This window comes from Parasteatoda tepidariorum, chromosome 3 (genome assembly GCF_982258835.1).
Source record: "Parasteatoda tepidariorum strain Cologne lab strain chromosome 3, Ptep-v5.0, whole genome shotgun sequence".
Classification (NCBI taxonomy): Eukaryota; Metazoa; Arthropoda; class Arachnida; order Araneae; family Theridiidae; genus Parasteatoda; species Parasteatoda tepidariorum.
The window spans coordinates 92,669,777-92,694,354 of NC_141757.1; the positions used below are offsets into that span (position 1 = coordinate 92,669,777).

The 24,578-nt window shown below is 28.0% G+C and overlaps 1 protein-coding gene across 1 annotated transcript in view; it reads right to left on the minus strand.

Moving 5' to 3' along the window:
- The window catches only part of LOC107444857 (lysosomal alpha-glucosidase), a 42,936-nt gene that overhangs the window by 14,622 nt on the left and 3,736 nt on the right, over positions 1-24,578 (minus strand). The window contains exons 2-13 of the mRNA XM_021145003.4: positions 23,330-23,472; positions 21,977-22,142; positions 19,760-19,856; positions 16,523-16,761; positions 16,123-16,254; positions 14,936-15,046; positions 14,679-14,795; positions 13,256-13,455; positions 8,089-8,222; positions 4,920-5,071; positions 2,137-2,285; positions 36-120 (exon numbers count right to left, since the gene is read on the minus strand). Coding sequence (XP_021000662.3) covers positions 36-120; positions 2,137-2,285; positions 4,920-5,071; positions 8,089-8,222; positions 13,256-13,455; positions 14,679-14,795; positions 14,936-15,046; positions 16,123-16,254; positions 16,523-16,761; positions 19,760-19,856; positions 21,977-22,142; positions 23,330-23,472 — 1,725 coding nt within the window. The remainder of the gene's footprint in view (positions 1-35; positions 121-2,136; positions 2,286-4,919; positions 5,072-8,088; positions 8,223-13,255; positions 13,456-14,678; positions 14,796-14,935; positions 15,047-16,122; positions 16,255-16,522; positions 16,762-19,759; positions 19,857-21,976; positions 22,143-23,329; positions 23,473-24,578) is intronic.

A 24,578-nucleotide genomic window follows, 5' to 3' on the forward strand; every position in this document is an offset into this window, starting at 1 on the left:
TTTTTTCGGTTATATTCAGTCGCTTCTGAACTTACCGGATATAAGGCCGGAATTACATAGAGAGCAGGTCCCCAAAGAAAGGCTTCGTCTATACTTAATGCAGTTTGATCGCTAGGAAATCTATTAAAAAATACATATAAATGAATATAGATAAACTTAAATATTATATTGGGTATTGATTCAGAGATTTGAATTAGACTTATGTGAATGTATGAATTCAATGATGTTACAATGCATGGAGTTAATTATTTATTTTTTCGTTTCTTAATTATGCTGTTAAACGTAAGGCAGACAGTTTCACTCCATTTATTATATCCAACGAACATTGTTGTTATAGATTTTAAATAGAATTTTATTTATTAAATATTTTGTATTTATTATATTCATTAGAAATTGTTTAATTGTGAAAAAATTATAACATTTTTACAAAAACTGCTAAAACTTTTAAATATACATTCAATTTATTCAAAGTTTAGCAAGTTAAATGCTTATTTAAAACTAGAAAATTGTACGGCAATTTTTGCTAAAATGTATAATAGAACCTAAATCCTGAACATACATTTTTTTACTAAAAAAACTGAGTGTAAAAAATATGATTCTAGGATATGCTAATATGGGAGTAATAGCAGTTAAATAGATTGATCACAAAAGCAACAAAAGAATTAAAAAATATTTCAAATTAATTACATTTTAGTTTTGAGTAAAAAGCAACCAAATCATTTTAAAGAATTTCAGTTTTTTTAATTATTATTTTTTGAATTAACACTCACCGAGTCTAACCGGTTACTATTAGTTTATAGCCAAGCGAAGTTTTAAAGTTTAAAATCATGCACAATAAATATCTTTTAGAAATTCATCTGAAAATTGTATTGCAGTAAAAATATTTATACATTGATCATAATGGTATTTTGCTTAAGGCGACAAGGGACTTTCAAAGAAGCAAAAATTTGTCAAAAAATCGATATTTTGCATTTTATATTTTTGAAATCTAGGCATTTAACTGAACATTTAAAAAAAAATTCTGGAATAAGAGCAAAATTGATGAAGTTATGGCCATTTCAGTTTTGACCACACCCCTTTGTTTATCTTTTTTTGCCTGCTTAAAATTAGTTCAGTTTAAAATTAGTTTTAAATTAGTTGAATATTTTTTAATTTTTTAAAAAAAATTTAAAGTATATAATTATTAAACTAGTTCATTAGACAATATTTATAGGTATTTATATCAAAAGCAAGAAATATTTGTTTAGATGTAAAATTTGCAATGAAAAAGTAGTAAAAGTCATTTTTCTCAAAATGTCTTTTTTGACAAATTTACAAATTTCAAACTGTTCCAGCGTAATGAATTTTCATTCTATTGACCTGAGAATTTAATGCTATATATTTATGAATATTATTAACATTTTGTTGGAAAAGTTTTTTGAATTAAGAGAAGAGAATTTTTTTTATACATGATATTTTATAGAGGCATGATGATTTTTTCCTAAAAATGTAGGTTTTTTACTGTTTTTTTTAATGTTATTCGTTATTCTATAATAAAAAATAGAAAAATTACTCCCAACAATTTTTTCAATATTATCTAACATGTAATATTTTGAAAGAGTTTTGTCATTTTGACAAAATTTCAGACGCGAGGAGTAATATAAAAAAAACATAAAAAATTCAAAAATTTAAATTTTTTAATTTTTTAAAATTTGAAATATTTTTTTGAAATTTTGTATAACAGTTGTCTTTAACAATATAAATGCATTCTGAAAATTTCAAGCAAATCCCTTGATAATTTCAAAAAAAAATTTTGAAAGTCCCTTGTCGCCTTAAACATGATTTTATTAAATTATTTATTCCTGTCTTTTTTTGTAATTTTAATACTTTATCCTGAAACGATAAAAAAAATTTAAAACAAAATAATCATTGCAATTTTCAAATAAAACGAATGGTTCTATCATTATAGAGGTATTTCTTTCATTATTTACATTTTTGCTTTTAAATCTGAAAATAGCTTAATCAAATTGTTAATTTTTTCTAATAAATACAAGGAAAAAACCAAACAGAAACTATAAAAAAAAATTGCAATGAACTTTATATGGGCTAATTTTAAAAAAAAACTCTTTAACTATTCTATAATAGTAACATGCATACTCGAAAAACAATGGTCTCACAGCTGTTTCACCAAAAACGTGACTTCTATAGAATAGATAGTAAAAATATGGAAGAAGATAATAACGAGTTCCCAAGGCATTTTTTGTTGCCTCGAGTACATCTCCACCCAGGAAAGCTGGATCTTGCTCCTAAAAATAGAATAAAAGATAAAATGTTAAGTCCAAACTCAAAAATATTTTTTTTTCCTTCTTTAAGAACACGGAAAATATTAAAATTTTTCTTTCCAAATAATATCAATGATTTATTATGAAATGACATTTAGCTGGAAATAATATATATTATACGTTTAGAAATTGAATCATATAAATACAGTAAAACATATTTATTAAAGATATTTTTCATGCTTCTTTTCATAAATTTGCAGATACTTAGATCTGAGAGAAAGAGTTTATTTATCATTGAAATTTCTTTAAGTTACAAAATCAATGATTGATAAATTTGTGAACATGAATAAAAAAATGCTTTTCAAACTACTGCTTTTGGATTTTAAATTTTAATACAAATATAATTCCAATAATCTAACAGATTGTTTTAGTAACTATTAATCTGCTTTTTATAATTAAAAAATACGAAAATACATTTTTGCTCTTTTAATGAAAGCATAAGAATATATATATATATAAGTTAAAAATATCGAGAAAACATGGAAAATAATAAAGATTAATGGAAAGAGAAGAAGAAAAAGTATTTAAAAAAAATATTTTGTTAAAAAATATTTTAGAAAAATATTACAAGAAAATGTATATTATAAAGCCGCCGGTAAACAAAAAAATGAAAAGACATAATCTCTTCATCAGCTCACACGACTACATCAGCAAAAAGGAGTGCTTTCTAATATTATATCAATATAGCACTCCAATATATATATATATATATATATATATATATATATATACATATATAGACATGCGTCCCATCTGCATCAACGGGTTAATTCAAAATACAAATCAAAATTAACTTTCAAATTTCAAAGTTTGTAGACTATAAGTGTAAAGAAAATTTGAAAATTCATTTTCCAGCTTAAAAACAAAAGAATAAAAAAAATGGTGCAGAGAATCCTATTTTTAATTTTTTATATTTTATAGAAGAAACAGAGAGCGAAAATTCGTCATTTACTGACTCGGTTGCATAAAAATATTTCCTCATTTTTGAAATATTAATTTTTTTCTGCATATTAAGGTTATTTTTGTTTTCTTTCCCTAAAGAATCTGTGAAGTAATTTTAACTAAAGCTCGTGTCAGAAACAATAAAAAATAAAGTAAATTTCGATAATATAATTTTCTTCATTTTATTGACTGTAATCTGATAAAAGATAAATTTTATCAGTAAACAATGCATTTTCAACGTTAGTTAAATTCCATAATCTATTTTATACGCTTGAGAAATGAATTATAGATAGATTGAAATAACAATAAGTATAATTTTTGAGCCTGTTTTTCTATACTTTTAAGTATAGACTTACTGTTTATTCTCGTTTAATGCAAAAAATTAATTAAAAATAACGTTCAAATTTCGACCAGCTTATAGACAATAGCTGTAAAAAAAGCTTGAAAATTCATTTCCCAAATTAAAAGTAAATGTTTAAAAAGATAACGGTTCATAAAATCCTCTTTTTTATTTTTATTATTTTAAAAAGGAAAATCATAACAAATATCCGCCATTTACTGACAGGGTTGCTTAAAAATTATTTTCACCTGTTTTCCAAATATTAGTGTTTTTCTAAATATAATGTTCATATTTGTTCGTCCTTTTTTCTGAAAAGCCTAGAAAGTGATTTTAAAGGAAACTTTTGTCAGACTAGCCAATGAAAATAAATTTCTAGTATGTAATTTTGTTCATTTTAGTAACTGAAATATTATGGAAAAAAAAAGTTTATCAGTAAAAAAGAATCAAAATAATATTTTTAAAAACCACGTTTTTGTAGTGGAGAATAATAATTAAAAAACAAAAATTTGAAAAACGAAAAACGTAGGGCGCATGAAAAACATAGCATTAACAGTATGTGTGCTCATGAGAATATGTGCATGTCTATCTGTAATTGTATCTGAATGTGAATGTGTATGTGGTTGCGCATGTGTATGAGTAAGAAAATGTGTATATGTACTGTTATGTATTTCATGCACCCCACGTTTTTCGAATTCTCAATTTTTAATTATTATTCTTAACTACAAAAACGTGGTTTTTAAAAATATTATTTTTATTTTTTTGTTCTCACTTCCAAAATCTCAATTTTTTCACTCACTGTACACAAAACATTTCAACTGACATGTGACACTGATTTGAAATAATCGAATCGACAAAAGACAATCGCGAAAATATTAATTTTTCTTTAATTTTATTTTACTTTGTATGTCTTTTTTCTCTTCATTTTCATGCATTGTCATCCAATTCTGAATTATGTGTAAAATTTGAAGTCTGTAGCTAGTCGGGAAGTTAGTATAAAATCGATTACAAAATTCCACCCGAACAGACATACACGAAGGCAAGTTGACATAAACGTGGTAAAAATACGTTTCAACGTTAGCTAAACAATTGAGTTTTATTTTGCATCAGGCTGATGCAAAGAAAAACTTTATGCTGTTGCCAACAGTCATACTTAAGTCAAATCTCTACTGCAAATTCATATTACTGTGTGATGGATTGCTTACGCATGTTACCAAGTTTATCACTGGTAGCTTACAATTTGTAAAATTTTGCTACTGTTTTTATTAAATCAATAATATCAGTAGAAATTGTTTAAAATAATTAAAACTCATACTTACTATGGTATCAAAATCGTTATGATTTCTAGAAAATGGGTAAAATGCTCCGAGTGCTTGCCAACGGGCGCACAACTCTTCAGTGGTATTTAGACGGAATCCGCAAATGTCGGAACCAACCATGGGCATGCCATACATGTTGAACACCATCATAACTGCAAAATGGAGAAAATGTATGTGTAACTATAAGATACCTGAAAGTGACATAGTATGGGTATTTCGATCCTGATTGGTTGCGAAAACGTGGCATTTTCTTACGTCAGCAACTGTTGTTTCCATTCTAAAGCTAAGCCCGACAAGTATCAATTCTTTTAAGTGACAAGTTCTTCAGAAAGATTTCAGTTTTTTTCACTATATATTTCTTGCTTAACACAAGGACAGGCATGAAGCCATGTAGGACATAAACAAACAAATTATGCATTGAAGTTGCCATGTGCAAAAAAACGAAACTATATCACAATTACATAAACTGCATAAACAAATAATAAATCTAAGTTAAGTTAAAGAAGCATATTAACAAATTTGATCTTCAATACGAAGCTGTATTTAATTAACTTTACGTTCATTAACATTCTAACTTATACGGAGAAACTTAGCTCTACTTTAACACCCCATTTTGCCAGTTTTCTTATAAGAGAGAAGGGGAGATATTGGACAACTGGTAGCACAACGTAGGAAAATCAGTGCCATCATGTGCACACAAAGCAACTTTCCAAGTGCTGTCGTCGCTTCAATACAGCTCACAGAATTTCTTAACTTTTCGTTTCATTCATACGCGTAATGCCAGTAAGCATGTACCTGGCCAGTATGTCATGCTGGCATGTTAAACGTGCCAGCGTCGCCAAACCTCCACGTAAGAGTTGGGTAAAACACTGTACAAGGTACAATGCCACCCTAGTGACGACAGTAGCAGTTCTAAGGATCCAGTCTCAAGTACTGCGGGAAAGCGAAAACAAATGCATGTTTTGTTTTTCCAGGTCCTTCGTTTCTTAGACAAACTTCATTTTTCTTTTTTCTTCCTTTTCTTTACGATCAAAGCACCTGAGGACTTCTGGAGTGTTGGGGATGGTTTTCTACACAGTGACCATGAAAAACACGAAAAGTCGACCCAATGATCAGCTGCCGCCGACGTCATAGGTCACATGTATGAGTATCTGTGCTCTTCTTCTCCTAGTGTCTTCTTCTAAGTCTTCTTCTTGGTAATGAGAAGAAAAACAATTTTTTCTTCCTTTCATTTCAATATTTTTTAATTTTTTTTCTTCTCTTTTCTCGCATTCGTTTTATTTCACAGACGATCTTAATTCAACATAGCTTCCCTTACCATCAGAAATTTAAATAATTTTACTGCAGTAAGAATTTTAGAAAAGTCATATCATAGTAACTAAATAATTTTAAGTATTATTTATGATTGTAAGAATATCATAAAATCAGTTATATTTGTGGTATTTCAATTTCGGTACTAAGGGTGACAGTATTTGCAAATTAAGGGTAACAATATTTGCAACAAAAAAAAACTCTCTCTCTCTCTCTCTCTCTCTCTCTCTCTATATATATATATATATATATATATATATATATATATATATATATATATATATATATATATATATATATATATATATATATATATATATATATATATATATATATATATATATATATATATATATATATATATATATATATATATATATATATATATATATATATATATATATATAAATAAATAAATAAACTAAGTGTCATGTTCGGTGATAATGCAAGTAAATAATTTTTGGAAACTGTAAATGCAAACATCTAATTCACTTAAAGCATTCTGTCCCTTTGTGGAAGATCTGATGCAATATCCATCGAAGAATGGGAGATTATATGTTTTTTTTAATGAAAATATAAGTGAATAATTAAAATAAATTTGGAAAAGCTCAATAAGAAAAAGCATTGCAAGTCACGTCATTCCCGAAATAATAATCGAACTATTGTTAAAAAAGAAATAGACGTACGAGAAGTTGTAGAAGAGGAAGAAGTTGCAGAAGAAGGAGAAGTTGTAGAAGAAAAAGAAGTTGCAGAAGAAGAAGTTGTAGAAGAGGAAGAAGGTAGAAAAAGTATAATGGGGGGGAGTAAAAATCATTAAAAGTTGAGTTAAAACTTCTAGCTTAGCTACTTTAAGCTAATAAATTACAAATACTTATTATAAAAGAGAAATATTTATTAAATTTTCAAGGAAAAACTCAAAGCAAACTAACCTTAGGAAAGGTATAGAGCAAGCCAAGAATAAACTATTTTCAATTACAATTCTATTAAAAAATTAAAAGTGCTCAAACGATATGATAAACGATATAGAAAATGAAACATAATAATCATGAGTAAAAAATTTGCAAACGATAGTTTTCTGAGGTAATATTTTACAAAAAATAGAGGAAGAGAAGTTGTATAAGAAGAAGTAGAAAAAAAAAATCGAAGCAGTAATAGAAGAAGTGGAAGAAGCAGAAGAAGAAGGTAGGTAGTTACTTTATTTACATCGCACTGGAGCCACACAATGGGCTATTGGTGTCTGAGAAACATTCTTGAGGATGATCCGAAGACAAGCCATCACAATTTTGATCCTCTGCAGAGGAGATAGCTCCCCGACAGAAGCCCGACGACCTGCGCACGAAGTCGAGCACTTCACGGTAGAACAGTTTAACAAGGTCCGATACCAAGCACCCTCGGCCCCTACGAAGGTTGATTAAAGCTGTTACCCACTAGCTTACTAACCGCATCCAGTGATGTTTAGCTTCGGTTTCCTACTGGGAACCTTGTTTTTACGATTAGTTCACTGCAGGACAGAAAAGGAAAATGTAGAAAAAAGAATTCAAAGCAGTAGTAAAAATAAAGGCAGTAGAAGAGGAAGAATTTTTTTTAAAGAAAGTAGTAGAAGTTAAAGAAGAGGAAAAACAGAAATAGAGGAAAAACATTAAATTACCATCATATGACCTATGATTGACCCTGTTTTAAGGCTCTAATAGAATTGTTTTAGGTGCTTGACCGATAGATATTCAATTGCCAGGAATAAGAAAAATGAATGAAAGACAGACCTAATTTTGCAGAATTATTTAATTCATTCAACCTATAACAACTCAAACTACAAAACTGACATTTTTAAACAGAAAAGGAATGTTTATTAAAAACTCACACGGAATTGTGTATCGAAGATCATCCCAATCAGATGTTATATCACCACTCCAATGGCTGGTATAAACACCTTGTCCTGCATGTGTGGCACGGGACAACAGAAAAGGACGTTTATTTCTTATATCCTTCATAGCACTGCATTATAGAAAAAAATCATGTTTTTTTTTAACACATTTGGACAAAAGCAGTAGAAATTTCAAAAAATGTAAATCCAATTACATTTGTAAATATTTTATTATTCTCTGAAAAAATTATAATTTTCAGAACACAATTTTTAAATAGAATTTTTTGAATATATTTTTATAAATTATTAATTAATTTCTTTTTAATTCATATATATATATATATATATATATATATATATATATATATATATATATATATATATATATATATATATATATATATATATATATATATATATATATATATATATATATATATATATATATATATATATATATATATATATATATATATATATATATATATATATATATATATATATATATATATATATATATATATATATATATATATATATATATATATATATATATACCATCGACCAATAAGTATTTGGACACGTGAGATTGAAAAGAAAAACAAACTTTATTCATAATCAATAGTTGGTCGAGCCTCCACGAGAGGCAATTACAGTGTGAACCCTCCGGGGCATACTACCCACAGGTCCGAACTATACACTAAAATTCAGGTTTATTCGAACAACAATTAAAGAAAAAATATTTTTTTAAAATGACATTTTAAGTTTTGAGAAAAAACAAAGCACTAAAACGAAGAGGTAAAAATAAAAAGAATGGGTCCAAAGAATTTCTGAAAAAAAAACATAAAATTGCCCTTAATTTAGACTTCGTAAGATGTTAATGTTGGAAGATATCAGTTTTTGAAAAAATATGTGAAGTTTTATTTTATTTTATGTTTTATTTATTCCCGAATTTTGTTGCATAATTGTCAAAAAAATTAAAATTTTTGTAGCACTCTTTTCATAAGGAAGAAAGATCAATTCCATAATAACTTCACTTTTGTAAGATTTATATAGCTTAAAAAAGCTTTTGCATTAAAATACTGTCTTTAGACTAAATGATTAAAAATATCCATTCAAATTTAATTTTTGAAAAAAGAAATCGGAGTCTTTAATGAAGTATGTTTCTTTTTTTATTGTATTAGAAACCGCGTTTGTTTCTTTTCTCTAAATTCTGATATGATTAAAAATTTAAGGAACGTTTGAAAAAAATGTTTATTTGTAAAATATTTTTTTTATCAAAGGCGGTAAATTCTTCTAAATTAAAAACTAAATGTTTACGAAAAGAATTGTGGAAAAAAAACCTGCAATGAAAAGAGACCCGTAGTAATTATACGAACGACATATTTATATTAAGTAAAAGCTTTCATTTTGAAAAACGGTATAAAAAACCACCACCTATAAAAGAAAAAATAAGAGTTCATAGAAACTGTTTGATAAGATTGTATTAAATATTCAAAAAAAGGCCGTAGCTTTACTTTAACTATAATTTTTTTAAGCATTTTGCATGAATTAATTTTTATCATTTTGCCTGTTTGTGAACACATTGAAAAAACATTAGTGCAAAGCATTCATGCCTTAAAAATTTTAATTAAGAGAAAGGATGGTTGAAAGCGTCAAGAAAATGTTTCATTTATAAACTTAACTGGAGAACAAATGATTAGTTTGCAAATATTTAAAAATCCGAAAACAAGAAAATAACTTAAGCAATTAAAGTAAAATACAAGATAAAATATATAGTTACTAGAAACTGTTATTTTAAATCATATATTGGGTATACAAATTAGTTCGGTTCGCTTTTTTTGTGGTCAAAAACGCATTTATTTTCGAACAAAATGAATGAACAGATTAATCAAAGTATTGTCTATCCCTGGCTATTACTTTTTTCCACCTCTCAGGCAATTTTCAAATTAAATCTCGAAAAAATATCTCGTCTTTAGAGGCGATCCAAGTCAGGGGCCAACCTTCAATTTCTTCGAAAGAAGTGAACCGGTGACCTGCCAAATCGTGCCTCATCCGTCGAAACAAAGAGTAATCAGAAGGAGCAATGTCTGGTGAATACAGCGGATGCGGCAAAATATCCCACTTGAGCATTTCCAAATAAAATTTTACGACTTTTGTGACATGAGGCCGACAGTTATCATGCAGAAGAATAACTTCGTGATGTCTTTGCTCGTATTCCGGCCATTTTTCTCTTAATGCACGACTCAAACGAATCAATTGTGACCTATACCGATGGCACGTAATGGAATCGCCAGTTTGTAGCAGCTCATAGTATACAACACCATTCACCATTCTTCTTTCCCCATTCACCATTCACAAAACGTCGAAACCATTCTCAACATGATTTATCAATTGAAACATTGTCACCATTAACTTCTACAAGCATTCGACACGCTTCAGCAGCACTTTTCTTGCAATTAAAGCAGAAACATTTAAACCTCCAGCAAATGGTCCTTAGTTACCACAAAATTTGACATATTCAACAAAGTAAAAAATAAGACTTTTGCATGAAACTCAAAGCGATATAAACTAAATATTAATGACAGATGTCTAACCTCTCTTAAACCACCGAAACCAGCTGTCACTATGAACATTCATAACAGTCTGAGCTATCTTCTGAAAACGGAGGGAACTAATTTGTACTCCCAATAGATTTTTTAAAAATTCTATTGATTGCTCATACAATAATTAGTAAATATGAATTTGTAATTAGAGAAAACCTTCTTTACAATAATTTCTAGTTTTTATTTAAATCTCCAGATGACTAGACCTAAAATTATTCATACACGGTTCTAGATTTGAAACAAACTAAACGAAATTTCCTGTTGTATTACAGATAGAGTTTTGCTGGCTATTAAATTTTTTAAACTTTATTTTATTAAAGTAGAAGCAACATTATAAAATGATCAATGCAAAAATAACAGTTTTTAAGACGCTTTTGAACTTTATAAATTTGAAATATTCTGGTTGGGAAATTAAATTTCTCATTTTTATATTATCAGTGATAATATTAATTATTCCAGAGAATTTTAAGTAGGTAACACTTTTTTAATTAACATCGTCAAAGAATTCATACAAGTGATAGACTGCTACATGAGTAATGCTAATTTTTTAAAAAGCAAATATTATTTTGATATGTCAATTAAATATTGTTTTAACTCGCAATTTGTAAATTTTGCATTAAACATCGCTATTAGAAGTGTGTTTTTTTATCTGTCCTTACAAAGTAATTTCGAAATAAAAGAAGAAAAAAATATACTTTGGAAAAATAGATTTAAAATGTCCAGAACAAATTAGTTTACATACTAAAACGTAAAAATTACTATTTTTTTTCTTCATTTAAACAATTGTTAGCCCTTTGACGCAGAATTCTTATGAAGCATATTTTCCATACTCTTTTCATCATTTTGTATAAAATTTGGTCAAAATAAGTGAAAAATATTATACTTAGCATTTTAATAATTAATGGTAATGAACACCGGTGTTTTTTTTTTACTACGTTAAAGGTAAAATCTTCTTAACGCAGCTCAATTCTAGACAATAATTTTTCAAATGTCCTCTTATTTATAGTTATTTAGATCTAAAAGTAACAGTTATTCACCATTGGAATTTCTTTCACCAAAAAAGTTAATTAGTGATAAAGTTTTGAATATGAACTAAAAAAAAAAAAATTTAAACTACTTTTCCTGGATTTTATATTTTTGGACAAATGTAATTCCGATTATCTAAGAAATTTTAGTAACTATTACACTATCTTTTTATAATTAAAAATTATCAAAACATATTTTTACTTGCATTGAGAGCATCAGAAAAAAATAAAAAATAAAAGGGACACCGGTGTTCCATTAAGGTCAAAGGGTTAAAATCTTTCATTTAAAAATCTGAAACATTTCAATATCATTCAAAAAATGCTATAAATGGTTTTGAAGATCATGGTTAATAATATTGTGATATCTTTACTTTGCTTAAATTGTGATGTCTTTTCATTTCAATTTACGCGCACTTGCGACCATCGTACAAAAAAGGATTCAAATAGCATAATTTAATGACAAAATTAATTAACTTATTAAAACGATATGTAAGAAATTTTGCTTTTCAGCGTGTATTGTTAAAACATTTCATTTATACATCTGAATTGTTTCCATGTTATTCACAAACATTATTATACTGAAAACCACAGTTAATAACATGGTGTCATTTTTTAATAATTTGAGCGAGGAAATTAATCAGTTAAAGACTAAACGGTAGAAAGTAAATGAAAATAAAAGAGTAAATGATGAAGCTTTATAGTTATGTATTTCTTTTCTTGCTTTACTAATAAATTTTGATTCTTTAATGATTATCTTTACACTTCTAAAGCTCGTTACTTTTTTTCTATTTTTTGTTACATTAAAACTTGTAAAACTTTTGTTTTATAAAACTGTGAATATAAAGGATATTTCAGAATTTTAGTCACAAGTTATTTAAAATTAAGAGAAATTTCTAAATTTTTGAACAAAAAAGTTTTCTGCTCATAAAGAAGTTTTAGATTTAAACAAATTATAATCTATATCTAAAGCCATTGTATCCTAATGTTAAAGCATAGGGAAAACAATATATATTTTTTTTATGCCAGTGTTTTTTCTGATTTTTTTATTAATGTAAGAATAACGTCTTTTAATTTGGTTTTAATAAATGTGATTTTGATAGATTACGGAAATTTGGTGTATTATAGTCGAATCTGCATCCTGACAAATTTTATCTGAAACCTAAGTATAATATTTTCATTAGATGATATGTTAAAGTTCGCTTTCGAATTTTATGCAGATTACAAAGTATTACTGTATGACAGTTTGATTTTCGAAATTCAGTGTTTTATTCTAATTAAAAAAAGTTTAAAATTGCCTATAAGTAAACAATTCAGTTTTTTCACCGAATGTCTTCTAAAAATGTTACTTTTTTATACTTCTTAAATTATTTGAATTTGCTTTATATGGCATCTCGTTTAACTCATTTCTTAAAAAAAGATAAATACAGAGTTTTCCTGAGATGATGTCTAATTATTGTATTTGTCACTTTAAATTAAGCGAGCAAGTTTAAGACAATTGTCGGTTTTATTAAGTAGTGAGTAAAATATATTTACAGATATGTATCGCGGGATTCCCTGTAAGCAACCAAGTTGTGTTCATTGTAATGGTCAGTAGAATAATGCTTGGCTGTCATACAAATGGTCAAAGTTCGAAGAGGATACGGCCTTCCAGGAACGTACTGAGGATCTTCTAAAGGTGATTCTGGGCAACCATCATACGTTCCATTGTCGAAATTTAGTGGTTCATTCATATCCTGCAAGTCAAAACGTGTTTCATAAATAGAATAGTCATAGAATTTAGAATCTTATTTCCTTATTATTACACTGCATGTTCCTAATTTATAAAGGAAAGTCACAAGTTTTTGAAGCAGAAGTCTTCATACTATGGCTCTTGGGTAGAAATCGTCTCGAGATACCAGGATTGATGCTGGTTTCTGGCCCAGTTGTTGGCCAGAAACCTAGTTCTGGCTGGTTCTGGTTTGTTGTTTTCAATTTTAAAATTTATATCGTAAGCTAATCCTGCATAATAATATTCCGAAGAGACACAATATCTGATACACATAATGAAATTTAAGATTTCAAATGTGTACTGTAAAAAACAACTGTCAATTCTACAGAGAAGAAAAACACATTTCTCACTGAAAAAAAACTGTTCAATATAGTAAAGATTTATTTTTCTATTTTTATCAGTTTTCCGCGGACTGTAAAGCATTGCCCTTTTTTTTTCAATTTGTCTTTGTATATTTGACGACTTAAAGCTGTCTTGTTGAAAAAACATGTTTCTTCAGTTTTTCATTCAAATCATGAATGGATTTAAACGCCAGTTAAAATTTAATTTTTGTCATGCAGTTTTACTTACAGCAGGATAACTTTCACCTTTTCAAATCCTTTTACGATTATTTTCTGTACTTGCTCTTATTTTTCAGAAATTATTTTATGGTTTTGAACAACGTAGAAATAAACTATGATTCGATTTTTTTGTCAGCTTGATCTGATTGCTTTACCTGATTATTGCATTTCCTTAAACATAATTTTTTCGTAAGTTATGTTACCAGACATTTTTGGACAGATGGGCTGCTATAATTTTAAACATTTTTGCACTTTAATATTATTTAAATAAATTAGACCTTTACGATAAAAATACTTTAAAATTTTTCCCAATGGCTATGGTTGGTCAGAAAACAGAACGACTGATTCCCAATACAGTTCCCCTGGTTCGAATCCCAACGTCGGCTGATCACACGAATGCTGCTCTCGGCTCGCGCCTACCACAATGCTGACTTGACTAAGTAGTTTCATATAATTTTGGAATTTTATTGCCAAAATAACAATACTTATCTGCTTGAAGAAAAAAGAGTTTGTTTTGAAATAATAGTATTTTTGAGAAATGAATGGTTTTATATTGGTACACCAGCTTATGGGGGAAATACTATTTTGTTAACAAAGCTAAATGTATTCAGGAAATTTGTTTACTTACAAGCCATACGCCATCAAAATCCAAAATAGAATGAAACTCCACAAATCTATCTTTCCAGTATTTTTGAGTGTTTGGATTCGTAAAATCAGGATAAACTGTATAATTATCATTCCACACCTGCAATATAACAAATATAATTTTAAAAAATGTTTAAAATTAAACTTTCAACAATAACTGCACAAACTATTACAGAGGTTTATTCACAATAGTTTTCTTTTCATTTCTTTTTTGTACATGCAAATAAGAAAGGTATTTACTTTAGATTCGATATCATTGCCGTATACATCTTTTACAAAGAGATCTAGTTCTTTCCCTTTGTCATAAGCGGGATATGTTCCATTTTCTTCCGTGTTAGATACTCCTGGTGACTGGAAAAATAAGGTAAATATGAATGCAAGTATGAAGAATGTAAAAATTAATCAATAATAAGGCTTTACGTTAATGCGTATGGTGTGAAGAAGTAAGGAAAAGAAGGAAGATTGAAAATGGGAAGAAGTTTTAATCTCTTGTTGTCTATTCAATCAGTCGAAGGGTTCAAGTTTGGCAAGGTTTCTTTGGGTCTCAAGACTATCTTCTGAATGTATTATTATTACGATTACTTTAATATATTAAATGACACTTGACAGGTATATTAAATGACACTTTTTTATGAATTTCAGAAAATTAGCTTAAATTGTGTTGCATATCTGGAAATTGCCGACGCGTCATTTGCATAACGCGTCAAGTTCAATGATCTTGTTTAAAAATAATAATTTTTTTACGGCAATGAATGAAAAGTCAATATTGAAAGCAAACAAACTCAAAAAAAGATGAAAAAGCACTTGAATACGAGATAAATTTTGAACGAATCAGAATTAACAAAATTCACTTTGAGCTCACAAATAAAAATTACTCTTTCAGCACGTCGAATATTAACTCCGTAGTTGCGTTTCAGCGGGCTGCAGATTTACCATGCATGGTATTGTTTTCCTACAAATTGAACCATTATTCCTACAATTGTTCAAGAATTTTCGAACTAATTGTTGAATATCTAACTTTTTTATTCTATCTTACTCTTTGTACATTTTTCTACAGTCCATCGTAATTTCAATCTTTTAAATGTTGTTTCAATTCAAATAAATGTCGTATTATTTATGCTTAGTGGCGTAAAATGTAACGCAGTAAGAAAATAATCGAGAAAAAATGTGCAAAAAAAAAAGCGTTTAAGATTGCAATAACTTTCCATCATAAAGCTCATGTTATGTTCCTAGACAAAATTTGTCTTTTCAGTTCGCCAAATTTCAATTCTGCAGTTGCATTCCTGATGAAATCTTCAAAACAATCCATATTGTATTTTTTGTGTCAAGTTTAACAGTTAATAATGGTAATTACTGTAAGTAAAATTTAAATCCTAAGATTAATTACAAGGTTGGAACTACAAATAAAAGGAAAAATTTTGTCTTACAATCATAGCTATATATTTTATTCCTTGTCTGTGCAGGTCCTTAACCCAATCATCAAGTCCATTAAACCAATAATCATCGTAAGTGAAATCTAGATGTTTCCGCATGTAATCTATGTCATGCCATTGAACATCCTAATAAATGATAAATTTAATCGTTAAAAGTTACATAATTATTCAAAAAATATTAGAAAACAATTTGTGATTAGCATTATTTAAAAATTTAGAAAAAAAGTACTACTTTGAATGAACCTAAAGACGAAATTTACTCTTATATATATATATATATATATATATATAGCCAAAGGGTTTAAAAATTTTAAAATAATGCATTACAAATATTTATGCTTAAAAAAGGTCAAAAAATTATTTTTATTGTATTTAAAGAATAAAAATAACTTACTACTGGTACACCAGCTTCCAAGTTACGTTGTAGAGTTTCATTAGTTTTATTTAGAGAAAAGTATCCATATCTGCAGAGTTGAAAACCGAGACTCCAATAGGGTATCATAAATGGGCGGCCAATGAGTCCTGTATATTGTGATATGACGTTATCTGGTTTGGGTCCAAGCATGACAAAGAAGTCCAGTATTCCACCAATAGTACGCAGGGTGACAGCAGGAGCTGGCTGGAGGATAGCATCTAATATATGTGAAAAGTTTGTTTAGTTTAAGTATCTAGTGGATTTTTTTATGTCAGTAATTAAAATGTATACAATGTATACTAAGCATGCTAAGGTCAATATACAGTGGACAAAATAAATTTCAACAGAAAAATAACGATTAATTATCTCATAAAGGAAACGTAAAATTCCATAAAGCATGCAAAAAGATTTTTCTTTTTTGAAACAACAGCTGTTGTATACATGATGAAAAACAACTGATATTAAATTATTTCATTTTTATAGTTCAAATTAAAAATTGATATAAGACAAGGAGCTCAACACTCGTTTTATGTGTGCTCTCCATCGTATTACCACGATAAAAATATTCAGATTCCAATTAAATTCTATATAATAATATAAATTTCAACAAGAAAATCATTTAAAAAATTAATTCCTACTTTTTGACGGTTATTCTAGGTTCAAAACGTTGGATATTTTAGGTTATCTTACGTTGAAAACGCTGAGTATTCTAAAGTTTTTTTGGTTCAAAAATTTGTTCAACCCGACCTAGAACGATGTAAGCAAACCGACTTAAGGGCACCGTAGGGAACTAAGCTCGAAAATAACTGGACTAACTTTCAATAATGAGATAAGTCCAGGTACAAATTCTGGTTACTATGTGACACAACAAACTATTTTTTAGATAATTAAAAGTGACAAAAAATAAATTAAAAATAAAAAAAATGTAAAATGATACAATTTTCCTTCTAAGCTTGGTATTAGTTTTTGATTTTTGCTGTAAGATCGATTTTAATGAGACATGCACCGAGGAATATCAAATTAAGATTATATAGTATTTAAAATAAGTGTTTGACATATTTACAAGCAAAAATGAAACATCTTAGCCTTTATATTTTTCATTTTTATATCGACATGTAATCGTCAAAATGTTGTGATTACACTGCAAATTCCGGATCGAATTGCTATATAAAAAGCCGGCACTTTGGGTTCATCATCCGTAAAATCCATTTTTACCGTTAAATATTATACCGTAATTTTTACAATAATATTTATTCATTAGACTGATTAAATTATTTTACAGAAATATTTATTTAATTAGAGTTATTTAATTATTTTACGGTGATATTTATTTAATTAGAGTGGTTCAGTGATTTCCCGGTAATTATTACTGTAAAAATTACGGTATATCAGATTTTCGTTTCGTAACATAAAAATAAACAGTAAAAAGTACCGGTATCCTGAGTTCTGATACTTTTTACCGTAATTTGATATGAAAATTTTTACGGTGCATCTCATAATAAATTTATCAATAGAAAAGTATTCGATAAAAAAAATAAAAAGCATAAAAAATACAAAATGTAAATAAATGTTTCGATACCTCTTCTAAAAAGACTGCACACCAATGACTGAAATATATCTTTAAAATTGGAAAACAAACAAATCAATATATTTAAAATAAAAAATAACTCAAACTTTGATAGTTTCATTAGTGTAAAGTACCCTGATAGGAGAAAAGAACGTTTCGAATTGTATTGCTAGTCTTTAAATCTCTCAAACGTAAGGTCGCATTTAAAAGCCGTGGGACAGTAACGATTCTTTCTGGGATGCTCATTTAATACCGCTAACGGCAATTCTTTAGACTTCTCGAGTTTAGTTAGAGTTAATTAGTTTAGTTTGCCTGAAGTAATATGTTTCAACTAATCGAACATTTTCCCTAGACGGTTTTATTTAAAGTTATATGGATGATGTTTATTAAGTGCAGTTTTATGTTATCATTTCAAATGAAAGTGTCTTAACGAACTATTAACGAAAACAGCGAAATTTATGGAAACGTAAGCTTTTATTTCAATAAGAAGGAGAAAAGTTAATATAAAAAGGCGAATTTAAGTACTTCTTAAATTATTTAGTAAATCATATATTTTTCTAAATTGAAAAAAATCATAAGAAGATAAGGATCTAAATATTTACAAATATTATATTGTTTAAAGGACAATACATGTTTGAAGATACATTTGTGTTCTTATTAAAAATTATATATTTGGTAATATTTAAATTTATTTATTAATTGAAATTATTTACTTACTAAGAATTATTTATTTATTTTTATCTTCTCTATAATATTTTAAATGTTAGTCAATGAGTCGTAGCGTTTAAAGCGATGGAGAGTTCGTCGCTCAACGAGGTATCTAGGTTCGAATCCCAGCGGTCACCGGTTGATACGAATTCTGCTCCCGGCTCACATCGATCACAATGCAGACTTAAAAAATCACAGTGGTAAACGGATCATGGGTCAGAATCTTTTTGCCATCGGGCTAACCATGGGCTGTTTTCATAGTTTTCCTCCCTCATGGAAAGGCAATGCTGGTTAGTTCCATCAAAAAGTCCTTTACGAAGGCTAGTTTCTTCCATTATTTGATCCAGGAGCTTCCTTGCCTTTTGAGTTGGGTTCAAAATTACAAGGCTACGAAATTGAACATCAGCTGTTCAACGCCGGTTTTATGACCCATAGAGCAAGTAATGAAATGTTAGTCAATGGTGATATTTAGAATGAGTTTTGTTTTACTACAGGTGACAAAGACGTGTATTTGGTCATATTTCTATTCATATTATATAATATATATTTGGAAATGTTTCAATAGCACTTATTTTATTTTAATGTTGTATTTATTATTTTAAATGTTAATCAATACAGTTATGTAGAATGAATTTAGAATTTGTTACGTATCTGTATTCGGTAAACAATCAAAATTGTGCCCATCTATCTGCAATGAAATTGAAAAAATTAAAATAACTCAAAACTATAATTCAAAAAGGGTGTAAATGCCAATTTTTTAAATGTTTATTTTTTATGGTTAATAAGAATAAAAGTTTTATAATGATACATTATTTTGTTTTAACTTTTACAAAATACGTTTTCTATTATTGCTATTTTTAAATCAGATTCTCGTGAAATTTACTGTTTGGCATTCACACCCTTTTCACTTCCAGACGTCTAGTCAAGTAGAAGAAAATTACCCATAGCATTGGTATTTCGTAGAAACACTCCATTGGCATTTCCGTCAGGTTCCACAATCAAATAAAATGGATGAGTTCCGTAAAGATTCCTGTGAGGCTGTATTAAATTATATAACAATGAATATATTTGTTATGAACTTTTTCAAGATTTGTAAATAATAGCTATTAAGGGAATTCAATTAATTTCTGAAGAATCAAAATACAATTATCTAATTTTTGCATTATACCTATTAGTTATGCATTCTCCAAATTCTTTACTTAACCTAAGTTGCATTTAGGAAAAATTTATGATAATTAAGAAAATTAATAAAAGGTTAAAATAGGAATCAAAGAATAAAACTGTAACGTATAATCAAAACGCAATAATTATTATATACATGTAAAATATAGATAAAGAATTTTTCCCGATGATACAATACTTATTTTATTATTTCCTCATTGGATTTTCAATCTTTTTTGGGATTTGACTGTTCACTAAGCAAAATAGCTTACTATGTGTTGCTACATTTTTAGATCCCCATGTATTTTTATTATTAAAGAAAACTTCAACACTCCTACATTAATCTATATTCACCCGATTTATCTACATATTTCAATTTAAATTTTCTACTATTGATTCTTAATTTAGCTGATCTAAGGAATAGTTATTGTAGAGCTAATTTTGTTAAAATAAAAGACATTTATAAGTACTGTTATTATATTTTATTTTGGTTTGAGACGGTGGCAAGATAGCTCCATAAAAGCAAGTTTGTTAAAACTAAATAAATCAGTAGATAGAGTGCCTTTTTAAAAAATTGAAAATTATTTGTTTTGCAATGTTGATTCATACTTTTAACCCATTGACTTTTTAGCAAATGAGCAAAATTGGGAGAATGTTTCACCACAATACACAATTTTCCTATCTAATAACATGAAAAAACTGTTTTTGCTATGCGGTGAAGACTGCAGGATAAAATACGATTTCTTACGTGTTAAACTGTCGGTGGGTTAAAATGCATATCGTTATTTCCACACGTTAATTATCTTTATCCGATAGCTCCATACTTTTACACGATGATACTACACTGCCTTTACACGATACTCACATTTTTGCACTGTAAATCAAGGATTTTACTTATTTCCTTCATATTTCTTCATTATTTCCTTCCCGCCTTAATTTTACATATTGAATTCATATTTTTCCTTATTGTTATATAAAAAAGCAAATCATACACTTTTGGAAATTTTGGAGTGTGTTTAACACTATTCAGATTTGCAGCATCCTTAACATGGTTTCAAGTTCAATCATATTATGGTACTTCTTAAAATTAATACTCAGTACTTGAACGGAAACATGGTTCAACTTACAGCCTAATCGAAGTTATAGCAGATTTGCACCGTATTATGGTTTCGTTCAACCAATTTGTCTGCAAGGGTAGCAGCATTGAAATGGTTTTTCTACCACCTTGAGAAGTTATTGAGCTCAAAAACAGTGGAGAGAATTTTCTTTAATTTAAAAAAACTTATATGCTCCAATTTTTGATTCAAGGCTTGTCAGTTTACACAAATTCATATTTAAATATTTAAAAAAATGGTGAAGTTTTCCTAGGTTTAGGATTTAGCATGTTGGTAGATTGAACTTCATTCTCGCAAGAATCAGAAATATTTATACGATGCCAATATTTAGGTTAGAGAGTTACAAATTTTTTTTATATTTAAATTACTAGAGATAGTCCTTTTTCATAAACTCTAAAAAGATTGTGATGCATAAAGTACTTAGTAAAGTTCTTAAAGCCAGGATGTTTGTTCCTGAAATATCCCAAAAAGTTTGTTCCTGAAATATTTGAATCGTCTACAGTGAGTTAAAGTATGTTCAATAGTAATGCCAACTTGACATTGTGGATCTATATATGTAGGATCTGCTTTATATAAATGCATATCGGTATACGGGAAGTGACCGATGCGTAGCCTATCAATTACAACTCGGCGATCGGCGGATATACTTTTACAGTTATTGAGGATAGAATAAATGTCATATGATGTACTATTAATTTGCGTATTCCAATGATCTCTCCAAGTTGAAGATTTAAAAATTCGCTTAGTTCGAAAGGTATTAAGAAATTTCCGCTGACATATTGGGTCTTCTAGCTAAAATATCAGCACATTCACTCCCTATCCAGCAAAACTGATGTTGGGGAGCATTGTTAAAAAAAATGTTATGAAAGTATTTATACATACAACTGGAAGATCTCCTTGATTAAACTGAGTAATTCTTGTCCAATCAAAAGACCTGCGTATTCTATCCTTGTGTTCTCCGAAACCATAAAAATTTTGCGAGGCTACAAAAGTGGACAATTGCAAAAATTGATCGCTGTAGATCAGTTGAGAAAGTTTTGTTTTAAACCTAAAACAAATGTAAGATATTAGATGGTCTAACTTATCTAATGAAATGAACTTTCAAAAGTTCACCAAATGCATTCAAAATATTTTTAAAAGTTTAATATAATGTCATTGTTAAGTACAAATTATAGACATTTAATTTGTTTAGTTGATGAAGTTTTCTTCTTCATACTTATAAGTTTGCAGTACCATCAACAATAGTTTGTCGATTTCTCTAATTTTAAATTTACAAGTTTACAGTTTAAAATACTTGTACGTTTCTCACAATAGGTGGAAGAGAAATAATTCCTAAGCTTAAGGATGGAGCTTAAGAGTTTTAATATTTAAAAATTTATTCCAATGCTGATTACCTAAACTCATAAAACTTTGCAAAAACTGAGAATACGTAATAATTTTGATAATTTTCATCTAAGTAAAAGAATGTCATCCATGTGGTGAATTTTTAAAAAAAAAGTTTAATAACTTTTGAAATATTTAAGTTATTTGTCTGTTCTATAGCCCACATAATTCTTCAAGTGCAAGATTATCGATATAATTTAAAATCAGCGCATTGCTTCAAGTGTAATGCCCATTTGTTAATGCTCTTTGATTCCTTTTGAAAAATCAAAAACTGTCAAAATGACGCTGGATAACAAAATAACCTCGGTCGATGGTATACGTTTTAATTTAATTTAATAAGCCACAAAAAATAAGGAACGTTACAATGCTACACGCTAAATTAAAGACGTCTCCAGAGCAACTAAATGACTGTTCATATAGAAATCGCAATTATTCGTCTTCATACAACAACGCCCCCTTTAGTTCGCTGCGATCGCGAATGACATTTGCTTGCTTCGATTTAAATATCTGCTCAATGATTAAAAAAAAAATTAACCACCCATTTGCTTTTTCAAATTGCAGAATTTAAGAGTGTAGTTTGCATGCCGCCAATATACATTTTAAATTCCCAAGATTGTTTTTTCCTTCTTTTAGTATGATTACTATTTGACCGCATTTAATTTCACTTCATCCCAAACTCAAATTGAAATAAAATTATCCCTTATTTATTAAATTTATAACTTAAATAAGTCAGAATTAAGCATCTATAATCCACACACAATCAACAGTATAATGTTTTTCCATTAAAAAGAGGAAAACTTTTTCAAAAGTTATGTTGAAATAACTATTATGTTCATTATGTGTTCTACTTACACAACAGCAGAACTTGATTTTCTTGTAATTGTTAACAATCCATCATTATCTAATTTCACATCATACAAAGGATTCTTTCGTGGAGATGGATTTACGTAGAGAGGAGTGTCTGGGACATATCGCTTAGACACGGCATCAGTTAGCTACAGAAAGTACACAAAATCAGAAAGGAAGATTACAAATTTTTAAGCAATTCAATTATCGTAATATTGTTATCTTTTTACGTTATTAGTTTTGCATTCATTCCGATATATTAACGCTGTCTTATAATTTTATAATTTCAAACTATTTTGTAAGACAATGGGTCTGTTCCGTATCACAGAGCTTTTAGAACTCGCTCACAATTCATCTAATTTTTAAAAATTAAACAATCGTTTGGCGAGCGACTTTTCAAATGATCCAGTTCATAGATTTTAAGTGACGTCATTATTCTTTATTTGATAATTCTTTTTAACCAATATTTAAATAATTATACAAAAAATATAATAAAAAAAGTTAAAACCTTAAAAAAAATCATGATTTTTAGAAGTCTACATTCTTACTGAAACTGTTTTGTTCGTTCTTTTTAAAATGCACTAATAAAATTATCAATTTCTATGTGTATATTTCATATGAATATATGTTAAAACATTTTGATATGAAAATTACAATTAGAAATACTGTCGGTGCGGTGTTAGAAAATATTTTTAGTGAAATGAAAGCTTAATTTAAAAATATTTCAATTTAACCAAAAACTCGTTCGTTTATTGCAAAAAGAGAAGGATGAAATATCTCCCCTTTTCTCTTAAGATTAAAACCGATTAAGCTTTTTTGTCTGTTTGTGAACGGTATTGTTAAAACATCTTGGAGCGATTTCCAAAAACTCCAAGTCAGAGAATTGGCCCATTCTTTTTCTTTTTTCATCAAACGACTTTTATTAAAAAACTTTTTTTCTTAATTTAATTTTACTGGGCAAACGTTTTCATTTCCTTCCGTAAACGACTTTAAAAATGTTTTATTTCGGAATAATTTTTTGAATCTCAATTTTAAAATTTCTATTTTTAAGTGAAATATGATATACAAGAAAAAAATTTTGTATCATAAATTTTTGAAAAGGTAAAATATCTCATGTTATGTAAAATTTGAAACTTTATTTTAAGTACTTTCGAAGGTCAGAGATTGTTTAAAATAAGATTAAAAATCATACTTTTTGATATTCGGTAGGTAATCACTGCATATTTTATTTGTTATAACGCAAATTTTAAAAGCA